General features: G+C 56.9%; 1 protein-coding gene across 3 annotated transcripts; it reads right to left on the bottom strand.

Annotated features, from left to right (window-relative positions):
• Positions 1-647: 647 nt before the first annotated feature.
• Positions 648-17,232, bottom strand: TTLL12 (tubulin tyrosine ligase like 12). 3 transcript variants are annotated; one of them, XM_079938146.1, is made up of 14 exons: positions 16,954-17,232; positions 12,907-13,079; positions 10,619-10,817; positions 9,640-9,799; positions 9,427-9,560; positions 8,381-8,457; positions 7,110-7,226; positions 6,830-7,024; positions 6,391-6,502; positions 5,514-5,665; positions 5,061-5,142; positions 3,398-3,466; positions 2,646-2,784; positions 651-2,192 (listed from the first exon to the last, which is right to left on the bottom strand). In XM_079938146.1, the coding sequence occupies exons 1-14, from the start codon at positions 17,161-17,163 to the stop codon at positions 2,041-2,043; spliced, it is 1,971 nt and encodes a 656-aa protein (XP_079794272.1). In that variant the 5' UTR covers positions 17,164-17,232; the 3' UTR covers positions 651-2,040. The 3 variants fall into 3 exon arrangements, 2 of the variants coding, with proteins under 2 accessions (XP_079794273.1, XP_079794272.1); XM_079938147.1 differs by lacking the exon at positions 6,830-7,024 and having other exon boundaries at positions 648-2,192; XR_013830633.1 differs by lacking the exons at positions 651-2,192; positions 2,646-2,784 and adding an exon at positions 3,937-4,081 and having other exon boundaries at positions 3,439-3,466.
• Positions 17,233-25,331: the final 8,099 nt, after the last annotated feature.

Here is a 25,331-nt window from a genome sequence, read left to right as displayed (position 1 = left end):
CATCCCCCACTGCCCTGTGGGCAGAGTCTCCTATCATCCCCACCCCCAAGATGAGGAATCAGGCAGGAGGGAACTCCATCCCCGAGGCCCCCAGGTGTAAGCACAGAGCCCGGATTCAGGGCTCACAGGGGGACCGAGGCTCCTGGGTGTTGGTCATGATGCAGAGATGGGCCTCAGCTGCACATCTGTCCCTACCGCAACCCATTCTGAAACCAAGCTTTGGGTCAGAACCATTGCCTGTTTATACCCTCAAATTCATGCTGAAATCCTAACCCCCAGTGTGATGGTTAGTTGGTGGGGCTTTTGGGAAGTGAGTGATTAGGTCATGAGGGTGGGGCCCCCATGTATGGGATTAATGCCTTTAAAAGAGGCCCCAGAAAGCTCCCTCGCTCCTCCCACCTCACGAGGACACAGTGAGAATACAGCTGATTATGAACCAGGGAGAGCGTCCCACCTCAGGCAGCAAATCTGCCACCCCTGCGACTTTAGGACATCCCAGCCTCTAGAACAGTGAGAAAGAGACCTCCGTTGTTTAAATCACCCAGTTTATGATATTTTGTTAAGAGCAGCCCAAACAAAGACAGGGACTTGGAGGCCTAAATACTATCCCATTTCTTCTGTTTCTCAAAGCATACGTCTTGATATTTTGGTTTTCTTTGACAATGAGCAAGGAAAACAACTGATACACCACACAGGGCTGTGGTTCCAGGGCCCCCAGAGAGGAAGGGAGGCAAGAGTAGAGAAGGCGTACTTTATTGCGGTACAAATCAAGTCCAGGAGGGGACAGGACGCAGCAGCTCTCCCACGGAGAAAACCAGAGATGAGGTGTCCTGCCCTCTGAACCTCTCCTTGGCCGGAGGAAAGGGTGTTTTCCAGAACACAGGCTGAACTTCTGGTTAGCAGAGACAGTGGACACACCCCGAAAGACACGAAGCGGGAGGCGCAGTCGAGTCCAGTTTTGCTACAAGGATCGCTCTTGGCTTCAGAATGAAACAAGCACCTCCCAACACACGCATGCACGCACGCGCACACACACACGACACGCACGCACACACGTACACACACACGAAAGCTCTGCAGGCAGCTCTTCCGTGAAAGTCACACCCGCCGTCTGGTTAGCTGGGCTGGGTGCGCTGTGGCAACACAAACTACCCTGGAAACTGACTCAGAATTTCAGAAACAAAATTAAGGAAAGAACAAAAATTCTGTATTTTCTTCCCGTAAATGAAAAAGTTACAAAAACCCCACATTCTGACTCTAGCTGGTGGGAGACGGCGTTCTCCCTGGAAGCATCCTTCTCAGCCGCCCACTGCCTGGTGCTCTGCTGCCCACACCTGTCCCCGAGTCCCCTCATTGGAGCGTCCCAGCCACCCTCAGGCGAGGCTGGAAACACTGCAGTGCCCAGCGGGCAGGGAGGTGCTGGTGCCACATCTGGCCCTTTCCACGGGGCCAAATGGAAAGGCAACAGCAACCAAAGGCAGTGGCTGTCCTGCCCCGGAGCTTCAAGGGAGGTTGCTGGTGAAGGGGGAGAAGGTTGGGTCTGAGAAGCAGGCTCCTAGGGGGGACCTGGGGACGCCTGTCACAGGGCCTGGGGTGGAGCGTGGGAAGCAGCCAGGCTGGGCCTGTTAACCGCTGGGCTCCCATGGGCACTCCTAGGGAAGCTCGTTTCTGACAACACCGTGTCGTGTTCCCCAGACCCCTTTCACTAACGCCCTCTGGAAGCACAGCACCCCAGGAAGCGAACTCGCTGGAATAAAGCCCGTGGCTGCGCTGAGACCAATCACCAAACAGACACAGACGGCAGTAAGGGGGGTGTGAGCAGGGGCCTAGCGCTCAGCCCTGGAGGCAGCACGGCTGGCCCTGCTCCTGACCGACGGGGGAGGGGTCCGGAGCCGCCAGGGTGTGAGGCTGGGGCCACGGCGGCTCACAGGGTGGGGGCAGGAGGAGTGGGGGCGGGGGGCGGGGGCACGGTGCAGAAGCAGCTCCGGGAACAGAGGCTGCGATCCGCCCACGAGCACCCACAGCAGGGCCCGCGGGCGCCTAGACGAGGCGGGTGACGGGGCAGCTGTCAGGCTCATCCAGGTACAAGGTGCTGAAGACGTCGTTGAAGAAGGTCGGGTGGCACCTGCAGGCCCGCTCACAGTCTGGGTTGAAGTTCACCTCTAGGAGCTGCGGCTGCATCACTTGCTTCCCTGATGCGCAAAAGCACGGGCACCTCACTCCCGGGAGGTGGGCTGGGGGGCCCGGCCTGAGGCCTGCTTGCCCAGGGGGAAGCCTGGAGCCACCTGCAGCCCCAGGAGCGACACGAGCCACCACATCCCGGGGACTCTGGAAGGAAGGTGCGCGGCCAGGGCTGCCGTTCCCCCTGCCCTTCACGTGGGGCCCCTCCCCTTGTGAGCTCTCTCCCGACACCACTGCCGCCCACTGCCTTCCCCGCTCGTGCTCTGCCCTGCAGGCCGTGGCGCCGAAAGGTGGGCCTCCTCTGACCCAGATCTCAGGCTAATTCGAGGCAAGTGCTGACCGTGGCGAGGGAGCAGCGACGCCCTCCCTCTGTCCCCGTGTGGGCTGGGTGGGGAGGGCTGAATGACCACCTTTGGGTAAGTGGGGAGGGCACTTTGGATTGCGGGGCAGGGGAGCGCCCTCACCATCTGGACGGCTGTCCCACTTCAGCATGAGGTCAATGGCGTACATGGCTCGAGATGAGGGGTAGTCGCAGAGGCCCAGCGGGGGCGGCCTGGCACACGCCACCTGGAACAGCTCCGTGAAGGCCTGGAAGATTTCAGCCTGGGGGCCGGGGGAGGCAGGGTCAGGGGCCCACACGGCTGACACTGGGTCCAGCCCTTCAGGGCAGCCTCTCCACATGGGGTTCACAGCCCCTTCCTGAGCCCCGGTCCCCAAACGGCCAAGTCACCTCCTCCGACATCCTTTGTGACTCCAGACCTGGCCACAGCCACCTGTGCCCTGCTCCCTCACTCCTGGCATCCACCTCCTGCAGAGCTGCCTGGGTCCCCCGCCCTGGAGCCCACGGCCCCTTCTGCACCAAGCCAGGCAGCGCAGATCCCGAAACGCTCCCTCCAGCAAGTGGCGGCCAGCTTGTGTCTCGAAGCACGTCCCTGTGTGCCCTCAGGTGTGCAATTCCTGGCACACACAGAGCCCTTTGCCGTCTGGCTGTCCCAAGCGTGTCCTGAATACCCCGCCAGGCCCCCTCCAAGGAACCCTCACAACACCCCACCCAGGCCAGAGGGGAGGAGGGGTCTCAGCCCACACCGTCTCCCTCACCAGCCCTGGTGGGAAGAGCAGGACCATCCAGAGAAGGCAAAGCCCCCCACCCCCCCACCCCGCGCCTGACGCTGGTCCACAAGGCAAGCCCCGCCCCTCCAGCTCTGCCAGGACTCACCTGGACGCTCTTCCACGGGAATTCTGGGTATTGCTTCTCAAACTCCGGGACGAACTCGTCGTAGTGCATCTGCAACAGACACAGGGCCCGTCGAGCTCTGCCCGGGGCCTCCTCTGGGCAGGGGCAGGGGAGGCCTGGCCTGCCCCACTTTCACGTGGAGCCCTGATACTCGCCGGGGCCCCAGGTTGGCGCCAGCAGCCTCTCCAGCTCCACCCCCGCAGGGCACAAATGGGAGGCAGGACACGGGGTCTGAGCTCTGGACACATTCACTCCTCGGAGTCTCAGTGTCTCCATCTGTAAAACGGGACGCTTCCCGCCCAGCAAACCCACTTGGCACGGCTGCCGTGAGGCTCCAGTGAGGCACTGAACGTTGGGAGGCCCGGGCCAACGTGTCACCACGTCCATCTCACGGTGGTCACTGGACGCAGAGCTCGGACCCAAGTCTGCAGGGCCCAGGCCTGAGCTCACTGCCCGGCCCCGGCTCAAAGTGCCTGAGGACAGCAGGGGCTTCTCAGGCCAAGATGTCACCCAAAACACACCTGAGCAAGCGGGCCGTCAGCTCAGGTTTCTCCCAGAGAGGACCAGGACGGGCTCCCTATGGAAGCCCAACGTTCTCGCCCTGCTGGACACGCATCCCCACACGCGGGGGCTTCAGAGGAAACGTGACCCTCGGGACGACACCTGCTATGTAGAGGAAAGGCACTCAGGTCCTCAGAGACAACCTCAGCAACATCCCGGGACCCCGGCAAGGGCTCGGGCTCCTAGGGACCAGCTGTCAACACAGCCCAGGACAAGAGGAGGAAGGACCAGCAGCAGCCCTGCCGGCCGTGCACGTGGCCTGGCCACTCGGACGACGCAGCGCTCCCTAGAGGACTTCTCAGACATGGCACAGTGAGAGCTCGGGGCAGGACATTTACTAACAAATCACCACGGAAACACAATCCCCACATTCAGGAGTGGCTGCTTCGAGGGAGGCGGGACCAGAGGCCACCTGCAGGCCTTGTGTGGAGCGGGGCGGGAGAGTGCCTGTGCCCTACTTCCGGTCTGCCCAGAACAGCCATAACCAACCTGCTGGTCCAAGAGGACCTCGTGGACCACACGTCGGGGGGCCTGTTTCTCCTTCCCTTCTGCCTCCACCCAGAGCCGGCCTCTGCCTCTACCCAGGCTGTGCCTCCCCTACCTGTCCCAGGTGCACCACTGGCCAGCTGGGGGATCACGCCCTCACCTCGAAAGGAGCTGTGCTGACGCCCTTTGCTTGCGGTGCCCAGAGAGCACGGGGAAGACAGAGGGCCCAGGGTCCAGACAGGGTCACAGGCCAGCAGAGCCGCCCGCCCTGGGGGCCATGGGATGCGAACCTGTGCGCCTCCCCACCCCTACCAGCATCCTCATGCTCAGCGGGTGCTGAACAGAAGGCGGCCTGCGCCTCCCGGCTGAGACCCTGCTCTGCTCAGACTTGCCAGGGGACCGGGAAGCCTCAGGGGCCCCCTCAAGCCAAGCAAGTGCCCCTCAGAGCTGCGGAGGCAGCTGTGGGAGGGGACGCAGGTACAAGAAGGCAGCTCCCCTGACCGTTACGCAAGCTGCCGGAAGACAAGCTGACGGGTGTCAGGTCCCGTCTGGGCCAGCCTCCACGGGAACCCCTCCCCAGGCCGCGCCAGGCCCCTACCTGCTTCAGCACCAATTCCGGGTCGTAGTTCATGACAGTGAAATGCTTCTCGTAGTCGTCCAGGTCGTTGAGTGCGAAGGGCCTGCAGGACAAGCGGACAGACGCTCGAGTGGGCATCCCGGGCAGATGCTCAGAGCCCCCTGGCCGGGCGCCGGTTCCCCCAAGAGTGGGGCCCTACACTGCCCCCGCCCCCCCCCCCCGGCCAAGGGTTAACCACGAAGATCCCCACTAGGCCAGTAAACGTCGTCGTGGTCTGAGGGAGCAGGTGCCTGTTCCACAAGGTGGTGGTGACACACACAGGGTGAGAATTACTGCCATTTAACAGAAACGGGCTCAGCGGGGTCCCTGCTGGGTGCTTGGTGGTAAAGGAGCCCCTGTGCAGGCGTTCTCATCCCGAGTAAAAGAGGGGCCCTGTCGCCCAGCCCCCAGCCCCAGCCCAGTCTCCCCAGTTACCGGTTGGAGAACCGCAGCCAGAACACGTCATAGACGAACAACGTCAGGGGCTTCACCGACCGCAGGAGCACGATGTAGCGGATGTCGAACTTGACCCTCCCCACATCTTCTCGGAGGAACAAGACGGGACTTTCAATGTATTTGGACACAACCTGAGGACACAGATGCAGGCTCACAGGTGGCCTGTTACACCTGGGCCAGGACAGAGCACCCCGACCTCCCCAGCTGTGGCTCCCACTCGTGGGACCTCCAAGTGCTGTCACCGCATCTGGAGGAACACTCACTCCTGAGCCCACCTCCCGTCCCGGTGCCACGAAGGGACCTGCTCCCTGCACTCCGTGTCTTCCTGTCTTTTCAAACCTGTGTCTTAGCTGCAATGAGTTCTTTATCTTCATCTTTAATTGAAAAAAAAGATGCCACCAGTTTTTAGCTTTGAAAACTGGATTCAGATTCTCAGCCATAAATCCACTGACTCCCCATCCCACCACTGGAAGACTGCACAAGGGTCATCGCAGTGGCATTTTCTCTCGGGCCTCTGTCCAGGTGCAGAATCTTGTGCCCTTCAATTCCCCCACTGATGGGCCCCATGCCACTACAGCGCTTTCGTCCAGGACCCCGTGGGGCTCCCTGGCCTGGCCACCTCCCTCCTGCCGCGTGGTCCTGTGAGGCGCGGTGCGCGCGGGGATGCAGGTCAGACACACCCAGGGAGGCTCCTTCCTCTCACCCGACTGTCACACAGCCCCTTCTCCCCACTGGCAAGGGCAGGGGAAGGAGTGGGGGTGGTGAGACTCCTGTGAGCTGAAGAACGCTGACGCCGGGACCTACCCACAGAGGTCCTCGCAGAGCCCCCCTCCCGGCGCCCCAGGGGCCCGCCCACCTTGGGGGAGCTCTCGCGGTGCCGGATGATGCTGTGCAGGTTCTTGGTGATGTGGGTGTCCAGGCTGCGGGCCAGGTTCCAGGGCTTGCAGATCCAGTGGTTGTCCTCGCCCCTGGGAGCAGAGGGGATGACCAGGCTGTGCCCTGGGCCCACCCTCCTGGGCACTGTGTCCCCAGTACTGTGGCAGCAGAGCAGGGGCTGAGGGAGGGGTCCCAGAGGAGACCTTAGGGGCCGGGCCTCGGGAGTGAGGAGCCGCCCTCCGGGAGGAAGGGCCTCCGAGCAGCAGTGCACCCAGAGCCTGCAGCTCCCGGAACCGTGGCCGCCGCACGGCAGGCGCTCAGCCAGGGGGCGGGCCAGGCAGGGTGGCGGGGACCACGGGAGCCTGATGGGCGTAGGGTCTCGGCCGCCGCGGCTCCGCGGGGCGGGCAGGGGTCCTCACCGCCTCTCCCGCTGCTGGAAGTAGCTGACGAACTGGGGCAGCTCGGTGCGCAGGTTGAAGGTGCGGGGCAGCCAGGCCGGGCCCTCGGGACCGCCGGCCCGGCGCGCGACGGAGGCCAGGCAGTCCTTCACCGTCAGCAGGTTCTCGCAGGGGAACTGGTTCAGCAGCACGCTGGGCCTCTCCCGGCTCAGCCTTCTGCGGGGCCCAGGCAGGTGCCACCGGTCAGCGGGGGCGGGGCCCCCGGGGGCGGCGGCGGGGACCGGGCTGGGAGGCACCTCACCTGTAGTCCTTTAAGTGCGAGAAGTGGTAGAGGATGTGGGCGTCCGCCTCGCTCTGGGTGAAGGTGAAGCGCGGGTGGCTGAGGTGGCCGAGCACCTGCTGGACGTCCGTGTAGACCCTGGGGGGGGCGGGGCGGGCGGAGGTCGGCGGCGCTGGGCGCTCGGCTGCCCAGCGACGGGGCCACTCGGACCCTGGCGACGCCGGGACCCCCACCTGTGAGACGGCACCACAGGGCCACCTCACACTCCCCCCGAGGACGAACCAGGAGAACCCGAGCGTTTCGTCAGGCAGGGGCTCCCTCCTCCCACGTGGAGGCGCCCCGGGGGCCTGCAGGTGAGCGTGTGGCCGAGACACGCGCCTCCGCCTCCGATAAGGCCTCATTCCACACCGGCCCGGGGGAAGGAGAGGACAGGGCCTGGGAGCCTGTCTGCCGGGGGTGGTGGATGCGGCCACGCTGTGGAGTTTCAAGGCGGGAGGGAGGCCTGGCCCTGGACGGCGATCCAGGGAGGAAGAGAGGCGAGGGGCTGGCTGCTCGGGCGGGGCCGTGGAGCACAGCTGTGGGGAGGGGGCGAGGCTAAGGGGGCCTCCGTGCAGCCTCCGACCTGAGGGGGTGGAGGGATGCTAGGCGGTGAACTCAGGTAAGGGGAGGAGGGCCAGGCTGCGGGCCAGTGGGAGGAGACCCCAGAACCTGGGGGAAGGGGTCAGTGGAGCATGGTGTCCGTTCCAGCTGGAGCAGGTGTGGGCAGCCAGAGGGAGGGCCTCCCCCTGGAAACAGAGGCCAACCTGCCCCTGGCTGACCCAGGACCCGCCGCCGAGCCAGCTGGACGCTTGGTGGGCGTCACCCAGGACCTCCACTTCCTCACCCATAAAAAGGGAGCATCTGCTTCCACCCCGGGTCCAGCCTGGGCTTGCTGGCCTGCCCGGCCTTACGTTAAGCTGCCAGCCCACACCTGCAGACACCTGGGCGCGGCCCCCCTGGCAATCTGGGTGGCTCTCCTGGGTGCCCAGCACCGTCACTGTCGGCACCGGCTCTCTGCTTCCAGAGGCCGCGCGCACCCCAGCTCACCCTCACTTCTCGGGCGCTCTCTCTGTGAGCCTGAGACCCCGCCCGTGGCGTTTCCGTCACTGCTGTGCTGCCAGGGGGCAGAGGACTTACTGAGGCCGCCCTGTACCGAGCACTGTTCCAGGAGTTGTGGGGACTGTGAGGCGTGTATGAGGAAAGGGACCGAGGCAAAGGCTCAGCACAGGCTGGGGGCAGGGTGGGCTACGCACTTGAAGACGTGGTCGCAGGGATACACCGCCGGCTTGATGGCCAGTGGCAGCTTCTCCTTGTTTTCCTCCAAAATGGCCTAGAAGGAAAACACTGGAGGTAGAAACAGACCTTCAAAGAAAGGAGCACATGCCTCCCCATCCCGTACATCAGGGTTTTGGGATCCCAGGGGGCACACCTGGACCTCAGGTAGAGCCCTTCGCAGGCACCGCAGCGCCCAGAGCCCTCTGACCACCCCCATCCCAGGACTCCGGGGCTCAAGGCCCCTCAGGTGCCGGACAGCCTGTTCTGTGTCAAAAGAGCAACGTACACATTGCTCTACATCTGCTCATTGCTCTAAATGCTTCCTCCAAGTCACAAGCAGCCCAGAAGGCGCCCAGCCTGTCCTGGGAGGGGGCTACCTGGTCCTCGGGGAGCCCCCAAACGCTGCTCTGAGCTTAAGCGGTGTGATGGTTTAAACCATGCCCATAGGGACTTCCCAGGTGGTCCCCGGTGAAGACTCCGCGCTCCTAGTGCAGGGGGCCTGGGTTCGATCCCTGGTCAGGGAACTAGATCCCACATGCTGCAAACAAGAGCCCGCATGCTGCAACTAAAGATCCCACAAGTGGCAACAAAGATCCCATGTGCTGCAACTAACGCCCGGCGCAGCCAAATAAAATAAAATAAAACGTGTCCATAAACTCCTCTACGTTCCTTTTGAAAGGCAGAGTTCATTCGTCTCCCCTTGAGCGTGGGCTGGGCCGAATGAGTTGTTCATAACAAATAGAAAGAAGTGGAACAACAGTCCCCCAGCCCCAGCCCCTGAAAACAGGGAACAGCAGCCCTGACCTCCAGTCCCCCAGCTCTACTCAACCCTCGGGAAGGACGGTTCCCAGCATCGGGACCCCGGGGTCTGCTCCCTGGGCTCTGAGCCCCTTGTCTCTCAGACACCCCCAGACTCTCCTCTCCCCCCCACGGCAGCTGGTGCTCAGCAACATGTGGTGACCGGGTGAAGAAAGGTCCAGGAGCCACCAGGCAAACGGGCCCGGGGTCGGGCTGGAGGCCACACCTGGTAGTGCTCGTCGGCTGGCTCGGGCGTGGAGGAGCTGAGGTCCAGCAGGTTGGCGGGCGCCCAGGGCAGCAGCACGCACCTCCGGATCAGAGGGTCGGCCTCTCCGTAGGCAAAGTCCCGGGTCACCTCCTCTGCACCAGGACACGTGGGCAGTCAGGGAGTGGCAGAAAAGCACCGGCCCTTCCTTGGGGTGGGCGGGCTTTGACTTACCGCCCGTGTCCAGGTCCCTCAGGGGCCACAGCAGCGTGTAGGCCACCCGCTGGGGCATGTAGAAGAAGGGCGCGGTGGAGAAGCTGGGCACGTCCGCGTGCTGGATGCGCGAGCCGAACTCGTCCATGATGTACCACACCGGCACCTTCTCCTCGGCCGTCTGCGGGCAGAGCACACGCCACCCTCGCCCACTGCTCCGCCTCCCCACCCCATCCCCGACCCAAACACCTACCACTGGCCCGTCTATGCCCACCTCTCAGAGCCTGGAGCACCTACCACACACGCCTCCAGTCCCTTGAACCTGTGGCCTCCGGGCCGGCGGCCCTGCCCTGGCAGACAGGGACAACAGGCCAGCGGGCTGCGGTGTGATCACGTGTGTGGCAGAGGTGTGCGGAAAGAGGGCACTTAGCCTAGTAGCTACATGGATGGTCTGGTTCTGTGTGCAGGCGGAGGAGGGGGGAGACTTCTGAGTTCAGGGAAGGCTTCCTGGAGGAGGCAACAGCTAAGCTGAGATCAGGAGAAGCAACTTTTGCCTTTTCCCGGACTGAAGGTGGTGAGGGGCTGGAACGTAAGGGTGGGCCTGGGGAGGCCGGGGAGCGGGGGTGGTGATGTAAGCCCAAGGATATGCTGAAGGGACTCAGCTCTACTCCCGAAAGCAGCAGGGTATCACTAAGGGCTTTTAGGAGGGTGACGGAACCAGAAGAGGCCAGGAGAGAGGCAGCCAGGTCACTGGGGTCCGGGAGAGGCTTGTGTACCGTGAGCCCAAAGGTCGCATGGACACCTGGGTCCCCGGCACCGGCTGGCCCGAGGCAAAGAGTAACAGGCGCGTGACAGAGCCACGGGGAACCAGGGTAGTTTCCACTGGCCACAGAAGATGGGTCTATTCGCTTGCGGGGTAAGAGGACGCCTCCCGCTAGCCCTGACGGCACAGGGCAGCGAAGGCCTGTCTGCCTCCCCTGGGGCCCGGCTGCCCGCTCACCCCGTGGGCCAGCTGGTAGGTCTGGTTGAACTTCCACATCTCCTCCAGCACCAGGTCCACGGCCTCGGTGCTGGGCAGCTCGCCGTGGAACTCGATGCCCATCAGGTTGGCCATACGGTGCAGCAGCCCGGGCACCTGCTGCAGCTGCTGGCGGGCGTGCGCAACGCGGCACGTCCAGGCGTGGTCGATAAGGAAGATGCTGCGGGCACAGGTTACAGGTGAGCGCCAGGCTACCACGCAGGCAGGGCAAGAAGGGAGGGTGGAAAGAGGGCCAGCAGGCGGGATCCGCCTGAGGAAGAGGCCGGGCTGAGGCCTGGACGCCGCACCAGGCCTGGGTGGGGGTCCTGGCTCTGCCGGCCACCCGCTATGCGGGCCTGGGACAGTTCCTCTCCCTTTTCCAGTTTCTAAAACAGGGCAACACGGTCCCTACCCGCTATCACCGGGCTGACGTGAGCATCAAATGAGACAAAACAGCATGCTGACCGTACACTGAATCCTCATGTATTCAGTGATCACTACGGCGATCACCGCGACAGTTAACTGTCCTCAACTGGATTTTGAACTGCTGGAGGGCAGGCCCACGCCCCCCAACCTTGCTACCTGCAGGCAGACACGCAAAGGAGCCCCACTCAGAGCTCACTCGCGCTTGCCCGGGACTTCTGGGCAATTCTTGGGAAGCGCCAGGGATTTCTGCGGGAGAGGCTTCAAGTCCCCCCGTGTACGGACACCTGCAGTCCACACAGTCTGGTCTCTCTGCAGGGGCCCGGTGGGCCAGCTGCACGGCTCTCACACCAGCGTGGTGGAGCGTAGGGTGTCCCCACTGCAGGCCCAAGGACATGACTGCCCCCAGCCCACAGGCCAGGCTGCCCGGACACCATCCAAGCCCTGCTGGACTCGGAGGCTCTGAGCGCACGGGGTTCTGCCTGCTGGGGAAGCAGCCCTGGCCCGGCGCCCTGCTAACAGGGAGGCACAGCCACCGCTCTGGTTCTTAGGTTAGGGGTCAAGCTCAGCAGTAGCTATTACTGCACTTACGTTATTTTTTGTTCGCATATCCTGAAACAAATGATTTATTCCCGTCCTCGTGCGTAGAGTTTATGACCGTGTGAGACACAGCCAGGCCTTCAAAGTGGAGCGTCTGGGGGTGACCTGGGCAGACGCACACAATGGCTGCTGGACATGGTGGGGGCGGGGGAGGATGGAGGCTGGGGCCTGGCCGTTGGGGCGGGGTGGGGCGGACTCACAGAGGTCTGGAGGGAAGAAAGGCCCAGGAGCAGGAAGGACGCCGGCCCCATCCCGCCCCAAACCTGCCTGGCGGTGTGCGTGGAGGGGGCAGAGGCCGGGAGCTGTTCGAGGTGGCCGCTGGGCCCGAGCCCCATGGCTGGCACAGGCGGCAGCAGAGCAGGCGCCCGCGCGGGTCCGCTGTACTGAACTTAACGAGAAAGGGGAGCCTGCAAGCTTCTGAGTCGGAGGGCACGGGGGTGGAGGAGCTTGGCTGCTGTCATGACCCGTGGGGGCCCTCCCACCCCACCAGGGGCTGGTGAAGGAGCCAGACTTCCCGGAGGAGCTACGGTCACAGGGGCCCCGAAACCCCCAGAGGCCAGCAAGTCTCTCCCGCAGGGTTCCGGCGACGTCGGGCCGAGGGGCCTGTGGGCCTCTCCTGGCGGAGGGCAGCCCCTCTTGGCCCCTGGGAGGCAGGAAGCCTGGGGGCCAGGATCGGCTCTGGCCTTTCTACCCTGTGGCCTCGTGCCAGGCCCAGGCCCACTCCCAGCCTCGGCGCCCTCACGCGAGGAACCAGTCAGGCCACACTCCTCACAAGCCGGGGTGCAAAGCGCAGGGCTCCGCCCAGAGACAGATTCGGCAGGACCGGGGCGAGGCCCGGGCGCCCTGGAAAAGCCCGGGCTCACGAGTCCAGGCTGCCCTGGGGTCGACACCCACGATCTTAACTAGCTGTGTGACCCTAGGCAAGTCCTTCCCCATTGTTTCCTCATCGGCAAAACGGGAACTTGTCACACCTCCATGGAGGGACCGCTGGGACAGTTAAGAGGCGTGTGGGGGGGACGCTGTTCTCAGGACAGCATGAAACACGACTAACGCAGGAGCGTCGCCAGTGTCGGGGCTGACAGGACCTTGTCTCAGGGCTAAGGGGCCAGCGCCTGGCACCCAGGAGCACGTGTGCTCGCGACGACAGCTCCTCCCTAGCAGCCACGGCCTTGGTGACACCTTTGTAAAAGGGAGCCCGGCCCTGACGGCCACGGTGCGGGTGAAAGGCATCGGCCTACGGCTCCTACCTGTTGGGGTCAGCCGCCTGGAGCCCATTCTCGTTGGTCACGATGACCTTGTAGCAGAGCTGGCCGCCTGGGTTGGGCTTCTTCCGTGCTTCCTGGGCCGCCTCGTCCTCACTCTCATCCTCCTCCACTTCCTGCACTTGCATTATCCCGAACATCTCCCCAGCGTCGAAAACCTGGGGGCCACAGGAGGGGGTGTTGGCAGGAGACCCCATTCCTGACCCGTTCCTTCCACCACACCCCGGCCTCGAGGACAAACTGAACCCCTAGGAGAAGTAGGACCTCTTTACTGCCCAGCTACCCATTTTATAGGTGGGGAGATGGGTTCCTAATCAGTGAGAATGAGGCCCTAACCTCCCCCACTATCGCTGGCGCTATCGTCCAAGGCCCCTCAGCCTGGGGGACCCAAGCTTGGAGGCGGGACTGCATGCATGTGTCCCATGATATCTAGTCTGGCCTCTTGCATTATAGGGAAAATGCGGCTCAAAGGGCAGAGCGGCTGGCTCCGGTCACGCTGGAAATGACTGGAAGAGTGAGGATCCTGGTGGCTAGGGACTGCACCCCAACTTTGTTCTCACCAGCACCACCAACACCAGGGCAGCGGAGGTGACCCAGAAGGAAACAGGGGCCCAAGAGCCTCCTGACGCCACCACGCCAGCCCAGGTCTGCACAAACCATGGCCTGGGTCTAGTGTCCTGAGGTCCTGGGCCAGGATGGGACAGAAGGTAAGGGCCTTGGTCCTTGAGTTTCCCTGGCAAAGGGCAACGCCAACCACACGCAGCTGGTGAAGGGGACAAGCCAGTCGGTCCCCATACAGCCACTCATGTACCTGGTGTCTGCCACAAGTCGGCAAGGGGCCTTAGGGCAGATTCTGCAGCCAGGCTATGTGACCTTGAACAAGACACTGAACTACTCCGTGCCTCAGTTTCCCCATCCATACAATGGGAATACGAGAACCTACCTGAGGGGCTTGTTGGGAGGATTAAATGATTAACACACATGAAGAGCTTAGAAGAAGCTAAGCTTGGCAAACCCTCTGTAAGCACTTGCTACCACCACGACACTTTTGAGACTAGTCTCTCACCTGGGAAGGGGGCATCAGCCACCTTCCAGCAGAGCTGAGAGTGATACGTCAACCAAACAGTACACAGAGAGTCCGTGGCATAGAGCAGGGACTCAGCGAAGGCCAGCTGCCCCTAAAACCTTTCTCATGACTCTACTAAAGACAGAAGAGAAACTCATCCCAGTAGTTGGAAATCAGCCATCTGTTCAGGCACCAGCAGCTTGGATGTGCTGGGCAGGACGGGCACTTGGGGGTGTGAGGATGAATCACTCATGACCTTGCCCTGAGTGGCAGAGGGGCCATCTGAGAGGACCAGGTAAGCGGTGCGGGGGCCTGGAGGGCCGGATAAGACTTTACGGGAAGCCGTCACCTGGGGTGAGCGGTGAAGGAAGGGGAAGATTTAAACGTGTGGCCATGCCGTGGTGGTGCAAGGACTCCAGGCAGAGAAGCTGGGGCGGGAAGGGCTGTGGAGCCGACCAGGTCCATCCGCAGGGGAGCTCGGGCACTTTTTGGGATGGCGCCTTTAACCCCCCCACCAGCCCACGATCCCAGGGTGAAACCACTACCCTCCCTCCAGTTTGGAGATGAGAAGAGAGCAGCTCAGAGGCTGGGACTCACACCTTGGGCTTCCACCCAGAACCCCGTATCCCAGCCCTCTACCCCCAAACCTGACAGGAGGGAGGGGACAGTACAGGGCGTGGCTTCTCCCAGCTGTGAAACGGGGATGACCACTCCCGCCTCACAGAGGGACTGGAGGAGGCCCTAACGAGGTAAGGAAGGGGAATGGTTTTGCAGCTGGGAAGTTCCTGCAGACAGAAAAGAGCTGAAATTTACTGTAAAACACTCCCCATCCTTTCCAAGGCACCGGGTCCCCGGCTCGCGGGGGGCTGGGGGGCCCCATTCCCGGGTCAGCAGGTGCCTGTGGCCCTCCCCCACACCTGGGCGCACAGCAGGCTCGGCAGAACAATGGCTGCAGGTCTGGGTCTGGCCGTGGTGACTCACAGCTCTGCCCATAACTCATAAGGGCAAGGGAGGGTCACGGAAAAGTACTGGCTGTCCCTCCGCAGAGCGACAGTGGCCAGGCGGCCTGCAGATCTTGCTGCCAGGATGGAGGGGACATTACACTCTGGTGACTATGAGCTGGGCATGCCTCTCCACCCAGTCCCCCACCAAGACTGTGGAAGTCAGAGCCATGTTTCCTGGTCTTCACTTTCCAGGGGGAGACATGGACTCAGACGGGCAAGTGACTTGCCCAGGTGAGTTCACTGCCCGCAGAGGCTGGCAGGGCCGGAGCCAGGGTGTTTCCACCTCGTGCTCCTTTCACCCAGTACACGAGGACCTTTTTATCCTAACAAACCGCTGGGGTCCCCTCCTGCCCAGCACAGGCCTGGGACTAGGGTAAGTGCTCAGGAAATGCTGGCGAATTGAGAGCAAGTCATAAGGGGGAAGGGAATTCACTGTTACAAAAGGTAGGTACCAATAACACTGCACCTTTTTTTACAGCAACTACTTGTGTTTTGGGCAGGAAGGTACCTGGTCCAACCCTGATTTTAGAGGCAGAGAGACTGGCTGAAAGGGTGCAGTTTGTCCAGCAGCCTTTTCCTGGCTCCAGGGTCCCACCTCGCCACCTGCACTGCTCAGTCTGTCTCGGCCCAGGAGGCAGCCCCTGCAGGAGTCTGGTTCCAGCTCAGAAGGCCCCAACAGAGCGCCCGTGAACGTGCTCTGGCTTCAACACGTGGGCAAACCACCAAAACCCAAGGCCCACCCCTCAGCCAGGACCCTGCGGAGGCCCTCTGGAGACACAGGCTAGAGCACAGGCCAGCAGAAAAGAGCCGACCCCACAAAAAGGGAGACCCTTGAAGCATGGGAGCTCTTTTCACTTTTTTTTTTTTTTTTTTTTGCGGTACGCGGGCCTATGGCTCACGGGCCCAGCCGCTCTGCGGCATGTGGGATCTTCCCGGACCGGGGCACGAACCCGTGTCCCCTGTATAGGCAGGCGGACTCTCAACCACTGCGCCACCAGGGAAGCCCTCTTTTCACTTTTGTTTAGATTCTGTCTCCACCGCCCACAGCCTGTCTTCGTTGATATGCAAAATAAAGGTGACCCGGGGCTCAAATCAAATGAAGAACAACGAAAGAACTCTGTGACCTAAACAGTTAAAGCCACACAAACTCACTGGACGTCTGTTTTCCCTGAGGCAGGCAGTGGCTGAAAGCAAGCTTCTAGTTCTGAAGTCTGGCAGACCTTGGGAGTGTCACTTCCTCTTCCTGAGCCTCAGTTTTCTGCGCTGTATAAAGTGTGGGTGATGAATCTTACCACCCCCCGCCCCAGGACTGCTCTGGGCTCGGATGTGTGGAGGACGCAGCACAGGGCCTGGCACACAACGGGAGCCAAAGTTCATTTCAGTTCCAGTTCTCGCCGCGGCCCTGGCCCAGCCCCAGATGCTGGCAGGACCAGGGACACAGGTACAGGCTCTGGCCGCCACTCCTAGGCCACAAACCGCCATGGAGTTCAAGTCTAAGTCGGTCGTTAAGGCATTCGTGGCTCTTCATCCTCAAACCACCGGCCGTTTCCCCTGCATCATCCGTTAACGCCGCCCCCCAACTCTCCGCTGCGCGTCTCACCGAAGCCCGCCCCGCCCCAGAACGCGCTCGCTCTCCTTCTCCCAGCCACCAACTCCCCCAGGCGCCCTCCCAACCTCCTCCGCACGCGTCCTCCAGGAGGCCCTCGGCCGCCCCACCCCAGCAGCTCTCGGCCGAGAGCCGGCCCGCAGACCACACCCTTCCTGGTAGAAGGGTCCAGAGCGACCCACCCCCGGCGCTCCCCGGGCTCGCGCTGACCAGGACTGGAGGATGCGCGCCTCGAGGACCCGCATCCCAGCTTCACTGGCACCTCTCAAAGGGATCCCGGGGCGCTCCGGGCGCGCCCTGCACCCCGGTTCTCCCCGGCCGGCGCGTCGCCCTCCTCGCGTCACCCCAGCCCGCACCTCGTGCTCCAGCTTGTGCAGGAGGCGGTCCCAGTACCGCTCGGGGACCCCCGACGCGCGAAGCGCCGGGCCGTGCAGCGCCGCGAACTTGGCCCGGGCCCGCGCGTCCTCCTCCGGGTCCGGGCCCAGCTCCGGGTCCGGCTCCAAGCTCGGCGCCGACTGCGGCGTCAGGACCCGGCTACCACGCTCCAGCCTCGCGTCGGCCTGCATGTCGCCTCCACCAGCGCCAGCGCCAAGTCCAGCGCCGCCGCAGCCCGCAGGCCCGGCCCTCTCGACTCCGCCCGCCCGCCCGCCAGCCCGCCCCGCCCTCCTCTGGGCTCCCCGCCCACCACCTCCCGCAAGCCCGCCCACACTCCTGGCCTCCAGGCTCGCCGAAGGCAGCCGGGGCGCAAAGCTGAGGCGCTGGACCCGGGGAACCCAAAGGCCGGGCCTTCCGAAGGGTATGCGCGCGCCACTGCGCGTGCGTGAGCGCGCGGGGGTGGTGCGTTTGTGGCCTGGGGCGGCCGGCGTGTGCGCACGCGCGCCTGGTCGGGGCGGTGTTTTCTCTTTCAGCCCGTGGCTACCCCGGGGGATGCCGGGAGTGAGGCCTTCCAGACTCCACGCGGTCGGAACCGGAAGGGATTCCAGGGAGTGCCCAGAAGGGGAAACCGAGGCCCAGAGACACTGGTGTCCCGCACCGACCATCGGTGTCCCGCACCGACCACACCGACATCTTCCCAAGCGCAGAGTGAAGTTACAGAATTTCAAAAATCATTCTTTGATCGTCCTAGTTGTTCCAAGTTCTGTTGCTTCCATAGGGGTGCGTTTCGTTATTTTCCCATTTGCAACTTCTCAGTAATTGTAATTTGCTGGAAAGCTCAAAGACTAAAGGGTTTTTTTTGTGCTTCAGTTACTGAATATTTTGATTAAAACTTATTTATTTATTTATTTATGGCTGCATTGGGTCTTCGTTGCTGCACAAGGACTTTCTCTAGTTGTGGTGAGCTGGGGTTACTCTTCGTTGTGGTGCACAGGCTCTAGGCACGTGGGCGTCAGTAGTTGTGGCACACAGGCTCCGTAGTTGTGGCTCGCGGGCTCTAGAGCACAGGCTCAGTAGTTGTGGCGCATGGGCTTAGTTGCTCCATGGCATGTGGGAGCTTCCCGGACCAGGGCTCAAACCCGTGTCACCCTGAATTGGCAGGCGGATTCTTAACCACTGCGCCACCAGGGAGGTCCTTGATTAAACCTTTTAAGCTGAATTTGAACAAAATGCACCAATGTAGAGGACTCGTTCAGTGTGACTAGGACACTTAAGTTGTTATGCAAAAGCTCAAACTTCCAAACTCCAGTTGATGATGATGAAATAAAATTCATATTTTATGGCGAGATAAGAAAAACATAAAACTTATCTGCTTGTTTGGTCCTCCTCCCTGCTCCCCTCCCCCGCTTTTTAATTTATTTTTAAATTGTTTTACTTTTTTTTTGCCCACGCCGCATGGCATGTGGGGTCTTAGTTCCCTGACCAGGGACTGATCCCCCACCTGCTGGATTGGAAGCACGGGGTCTTAACCACTGGACCGGTCAGGGAAGTCCCTCTCCCTGCCCTTTAGTGTATATTGTGCATCCACATTTACCCGACCTCCTTGGGAGATAACCTTCTTTCTTAATCTCATCAAGGATCATTACTCCTTAGGAGATGACCTTCCTTTTTAATCTTAGAAGAGGCAGCCGTGACCCATGACCTACTACTTGTTTTGTACCCGTAGATCTGGATTGTGTAAACTGTCATTTAACATATAGCCCTCTGTCTCAAAAACTTATATCCCTGTGCTTTGACCTCTAACAGGCAGGACAGTCCTTAGAGCTCTCTGAAAGACTTCCCAGGTAATAATCCTCAATTTGGCTCAAATAAAATTTTCCATTTCTTTCTTAGATCGACTGATTAATTTTTTTCATTGACATGGTGAAGAAACATGTTACAGGGAAAAACATGTTACTACCATGCTGAAGTGCTTTTTTTCCATTTAATGTCAGCTTTGTCACGAAAATTTTGCCGTTCAGTTACTCTGTGAAAAAATATTTGTAAATTTTTGACAACTATGATTTCTAATTCAGTTTTACAGCTTGTTTGGATGTAATTCTTCACCACATCCAATTCCAGGTGTATTTCTGCTTCATGGGGTTCTTTTTTTTTTTTAATGGCCGTGCAGCTCGGCACTCGGGATCTTAGTTCCCCGACCAGGGATTGAACCCAGGCCCTCAGCAGTGAAAGCACAGAGTCCTAACCACTGGACCGCCAGGGAATTCCTGAGGGGTTCTTAATTTAGTAAGAATGTTAGTCCCCCTATGCTGTGCCTGTTGAACGTTATGTGAGTATTATCACCGCAAGAAAAAAATGTCTTTGGTGTTCAACTTATATTAGCTGAGTAGCATTCACAATGATGTTAGTTTTGCACTTTGGAGAGAATGAACTTCCAAAAGCTTAATTTTGATTCCATGAATCGGAGGCAAGAAATGGCAGCATCTAATGACTCTGATAACAATATGGCATCCACAGTGGAATAATTCCTCAGCCAGTGGAGCCAACACATTAACAGTGGAATGAGCACAAGAAAACTTGGAATTAGAAAAACGAGTGAAGCTAATGTATAAAAAGTCATTTGATCTAAATGAAGAGTCATGATTTACAGAATGAAATGTCAACCCACTTCTGCAGCTTCACATGTTAATTCATTTTGGGGCACAGCCTTCTTAAAATAATTACTAACTTTCGAAGTCAATGTGATACTTCTGAATGAGAATTGTGTCATCTGGTTTGGTTTTCAGTTAATATCTCTTTGGCGCCCGGGGTGAGATGTAAATGTCCACAGACATTCTGTCGAAGTTTCAATTTCATAATCGACTCTGAAAAATGGAAATATAAAATTTAATTTTAAATTAAATGTGGACTTTAAAAAACGTTTATTGCTCCTGAAAAGGTTTATTGCACAATAAGACAAAAAATACTAGTAAACAAAATATAAATAAAAAGCTGTGGATTTATACCGTACAAGAGGGCACAAAACCCTCTGAACAGCAAAAGTGTCCAGACTTCTCTATTCAATCTGCAGCAGGACCACTCAGCCTCTGACTCCTACATGGGACTCATGCACACAAACTCCGTAATTTCCCGGAGGCTTCATGCATCTTGGAGGCCACAGAACAGGCACAACTCAGGTGGTAGGTAGGCAGGGGCAGCAGGACCTCACGGTGAATAGTTAGTACATAATATTATATTATAACTAGGTAAGAATGACTGTGTACTTCACAGGCCTGATCACTAATAGCAACTATGTTATATCGTTTATCTTGCCTTATAGTCTGTGCCTATACAGATATATATCACACTTACAATAATTATTTTGTTATGAGCAAATATATGTTGCACTGGCTGAAAACCTATCTGTTGTCATAGCGTCTGCATCTTCCTCGCCCTCTGTATCAGTCTGTAGTTTACCCACTCCATGGGACAGTAAATCCAACTCAAACTGGCTTAAGGAAAAAGGGTATTTATTGGCTTCCACAGAGTTATGGACTGGATGATTGTGTTCTTCCGAAATTCATATGTTGATGCCCTAACCCCCAATGTGACTGAATTTGTAAATAGGGCCTGTGAGGAGGTGATAAAAGTTAAAGGAGGCCATAAGGGTGGGGTCCTAAACCAATAAGTCTGGTGTCCTTCAAAGGAGAGGAATAGATACCAGAGCATTCTCTCTCTTCACCTAGTGAGGACAGAGTGAGAAGGTGGCTATCTGCAAGCCAGGAAGAGAACCCTAACCTGCACCTTGATCTTGGACTTCCTAGTCTCCAGAAGATACATTTCTGTTGTTTAAGCTGCCCCGTCTGTGGTATTTTGTTATGGCAGCCAGAACTATCACATAACACATAGCAAAGGAGTTCAGTGGACTTCAGGTTCAACTTGATCAAGGAGCACAAACATCACCAGGATCTACGTTTTCTGTCCTTGTCTCAGCTCTGCTCTTCTATGCATTGGCTTCCCTCTCTGATAGGCTACCCTCTTGTGTGATGAAGTAGCTGCGATAGCTCCAGGCTACATCCTGCCAGGGATCCAGTCCCACTGGGAAAGGGAGCCTGAGTCTCACAGATTTTCTCTCACACTGGTCAGGTCCTGTGAATGTCTCTGACCCATCCCTTTGACAGGGCAGGCCTGTTTCTCATTCTCCTCCCCAGATGCAAACCCAATCGAATCAGATCCCTACTTGAAATCTTTTGTGATTACCCAGTGCCCGGGAATAAAAACTCAGCCCTTCATGTGACCTCAAAAGTCCTGCATGGTCCAGCTCTGCTGACCTCTTTCGCCTCCTTTCAGCACACACTCTTCTCCTCAGTTTTGAGCCCCACCTTGCTGGCCTTATTCAGCTTTAGGACTGCAATGCCTCACCATTGTCTCCAGGGTTTTCACGTGCTGTTCCTTCGGCCTGGGAGCCCTTGCCCTCTTCCAACCTTGTTAATTCCAACTCATTCTGCAGGTCTCAGCTGAAATGTTACCTCCACAGGGGGCCTCTGAATATGCAGTTTTAAAATTTATTTATTTATTTATTTGGCTGTGCTGGGTCTTGTGGCATGAGGGATCTTTGTTGCCACTTGCGGGATTTTAGTTGCAGCATGAGGGATCTTTAGTTGTGGCGTACAGGATCTAGTTTCCTGACCAGGGATTGAACCCAGGCCCCCTGCATTGGGAGTCTTAACCGCTGGACCACCAGGGAAGTTCCTGAAACAACAACAAAATTTTTTTTATTGGAGTATAGTTGATTTACAATGTTGTGTTAGTTTCAGGTGTGCAGCAAAGTGAATCAGTTATACATATACATATATCCACTCTTTTTTAGATTCTTTCCCTATATAGGTCATTACAGAATATTGAGTAGAGTTCCCTGTGCTATACAATAGGTCCTTATTAGTTACTTATTTTATATAGAGTAGTGTGTATATGTCAATCCCAATCTCCCAATTTATTCCTCCCCCTGACTTTCCCCCCTGGTAACCGTAAGTATATTTTCTACATCTGTGACTCTATTCCTGTTTTGTAAATAAGTTCATTTGTTTCATTTTTTTAGATTCCGCATATAAGCGATCCTGGGCATATATCTAGAGAAAACTATAATACAAAAAGGTACATGCACCCCAATGTTCACTGCAGCACTGTTTACAATAGCCAAGACATGGAAGCAACCTAAATGTCCATCAACAGATGAATGCATAAAGAAGATGTGGTACATATATACAATGGAATATTACTCGGCCATAAAAAAGAACAAAATAATGCCATTTGCAGCAACATGGATGGACCTAGAGATTCTCATACTGAAGTAAGTCAGACAGAGAAAGACAAATATCATATGAATATGCAATCTAAGCAACATAAAGTCACGTCTCTGCTTCACTCACCACTCCCCCCACCCCCCCACCCAGGGATAAGAAGAGAGGAAAAGAGAGCGTTTGGGGGAGAAAGAATGACCAAGGCACAAGGTGGCCTTTGGTCCTGAAAGCTTCTCCTGCTAGGAGCTGTGCTGAGGGTGCTTGTAGAAAATGTGTTTTTCTTGCACCATGGAGCCTGTTCTCAACCAAAGAGGCAGTGATCTGCTTCCACGCTAGGGGAACGAGTTGGCTGGTTGCGCTGACCGCTGACCAAGAGACCGTAGGCTTGTCTCCCAATGGCATCTTCCTAAGAAAATGTGTTAAAACCATGCCTCTCCCTTTGTTATCCTTTTAAATAGTTAATGCGTACAAGATTATAGTTGAAACCCTACGTAGGTTATTAACCAACAACCCTGCTCTGCTTTCCTCCACTAATTTACCTTCTATCCCCTGGCAAGGGGAGTCATTGTACTGGATTAGAGGTTTATTATTTCCATGCTTTAAAAGTTCTTCTATTACATATGATTGTGTGTTTAATTAAACAGTACACTGCTTAGTTTTGTTGGTTTTTGAGATTAAAGATATGGAGTTATGATTTATGCGATATTCTTTTTTTTTTTTAAATGGTCCATACTTTTGACCAGATTTAATAGCTTTATGTATTTTTGGCTGTGTTGCGTCTTCATTGCTGCGCGCGGGCTTTCTCTAGTTGTGTCGAGCGGGGGTTACTCTTTGTTGCGGTGCGCGGGCTTCTCATCGCGGTGGCTTCTCTTGTCGTGGAGCACGGGCTCTAGGCGCGCGGGCTTCGGTAGTTGTGACTCGCGGGCTCTAGAGCGCAGGCTCAGTAGTTGTGGTGCACGGGCTTAGTTGCTCTGCAGCATGTGGGATCTTCCCAGACCAGGGATCGAACCCGTGTCCCCTGCATTGGCAGGCGGATTCTTAACCACTGTGCCACCAGGGAAGTCCATGGGATATTCTTTTCCATTCAGTGTTATGGTGTTTTATTTTGTTCAGACAGTTTTCACTCACAACATTTTAAATTTGCATTTATTTATTTATTTTTGGACATGCTGTGCAGCTTGAGGGATCTTAGTTCCCTGACCAGGGATCAAACCTGTGTCCTCGGCAGTGAAAGGGTGGAGTCCTAACCACCGGACCGCCAGGGAATTCCCACTCACAACATTTCTGACACCAAATGTGTGTGCTTTTTCCGCCACACCAAACATTTCTCCAACTCTTTATAATTTATAATTCAATTCAGTTCTGACACTATCTTCCTGGAGTTAGACAGGTTAAGGGCTCAGTCCCACAAGACTCCCCTGCTACAGATGCAAGTCACGTGTCCCAGGTTGTCACCTGTGCTTCTAACCAACCTGCTATAAATACAGGGGGGATCCCATGACCCCCTTCTTGGGTTCGATAATTTGCTAGGATGGTTCACAGAATTCAGGAAAGAGCTTTGCTTACTGTTACTGGTTTGTTATAAAGGATATAACTCAGGAACAGGCAGATGGACAAGATGCATAGGGCCAGGTGTAGGAGAGGAGCTTCCGAGCCCTCCTGCGTGTACCACCCTCCCGGCACCTCCTCACGTTCACCAACTAGGAAGCTCTCTGAATCTCATTGTTTGGGGGTTTTTATGGAGGTTTCATGACGTAGGCGTGATTGAATAAATCGTTGGCCATAAGTCAGGTGGTGGAGCTGAAAGTTCCAACCCTCTAATTACACTGTGGTCTTTCTGGTGACCAGCCCCTCTCCTGAAGCCATCTAGGGGCCCCGAGCCCCCAGACATCTCATTAGCATACGAGAGATACAGCACTCTGGAGACTCCAAATGGAGCTCAAAGACCAAATACGTATTTCTTATTGAATCGCACCAACCTTGACAGTCCACACTTTTAAAGTATACAATTCAGTGGGTTTTAGTGTATTCACAAGCTTGCATAGTGTGCAGACATCACCGTGGTCTGATTCCAGAACATTTCCATCACACATGGGCATCAGCAGTCACTCCTCATCTCCCATCCCCCATCCTCCATCCCCCTCCCCCTCAGCCCTTGGAAACCACGAATCTACTTTCTGTCTCTGGATTTGTCTATTTTGGACATTCACAAAAATGGAGCCATACAACACGTGGCTTTTGTGACTGGCTTCTTTCACTCAGCATAATGTTTTCAAGGTTCATTCGTATTTTAGCATGTACTTCATTTATATGGCTGAATAGTATTCCATTGTAGGGGTGTACCGCATTTGGTTTGTCCATTGATAAACTGATGGGCATTTGGGCTGTTTCTAATTTTTGGCTATTATGAATAATGCTGCTATGAACATTCATGTATAAATCTTTGTGTGAATATGTGTTTTCAGTTTAACTATCTGAGGAAACACCGGCCTGTTTTTGTACAAGTTTTGTACTTTTTTTTTTTTGCCTGCGTCGAGCGGCTTGCAGGATCTCAGTTCCCCAACCAGGGATGGAACCCAGGCCACAACAGGGAAAGTGCTGAATCCTAACCACTAGACCACCAGGGGACTCCCCAGTTTTGCACTTCTTTGGTTAAATTTATTGCTAATTATTTTATTCTTTTTAATACTATCGTAAATGGAATTTTTCTTAATTTCATTTTCAGATTATTCATTGTTGATGTGTAGAAATAAAACTGATTTTTGCATATTCATCTTATACTCTGTAATCTTGCTGATTTTATTTATTAGTTCTAATAGCTTTTTTGTGGATTCCTTAGGATTTTCTATATACAACCTCAGGCCATCTGCAAATAGAGATAGTTTTACTTCCTTTCCAACCTGGGTGCCTTTGATTTCTTTTTCTTGCCTAACTGTCCCGGCTAGAACCTCCACTGCAATGCTGGGAGCAGACATCCTGGTCTTGTACCTGAACATTATGTTTTAAACATATATCCCTATTGTTGCATGAAGTAATAATTAATTTCACTGTTATATAATATTTAATTGTGTGACTACTGC

This window comes from Stenella coeruleoalba (assembly GCF_951394435.1).
Source record: "Stenella coeruleoalba genome assembly, chromosome: 11".
Classification (NCBI taxonomy): Eukaryota; Metazoa; Chordata; class Mammalia; order Artiodactyla; family Delphinidae; genus Stenella; species Stenella coeruleoalba.
The sequence above is the reverse complement of the archived record's forward strand: the minus strand, read 5'-3'. Positions and strand labels throughout refer to the sequence as shown.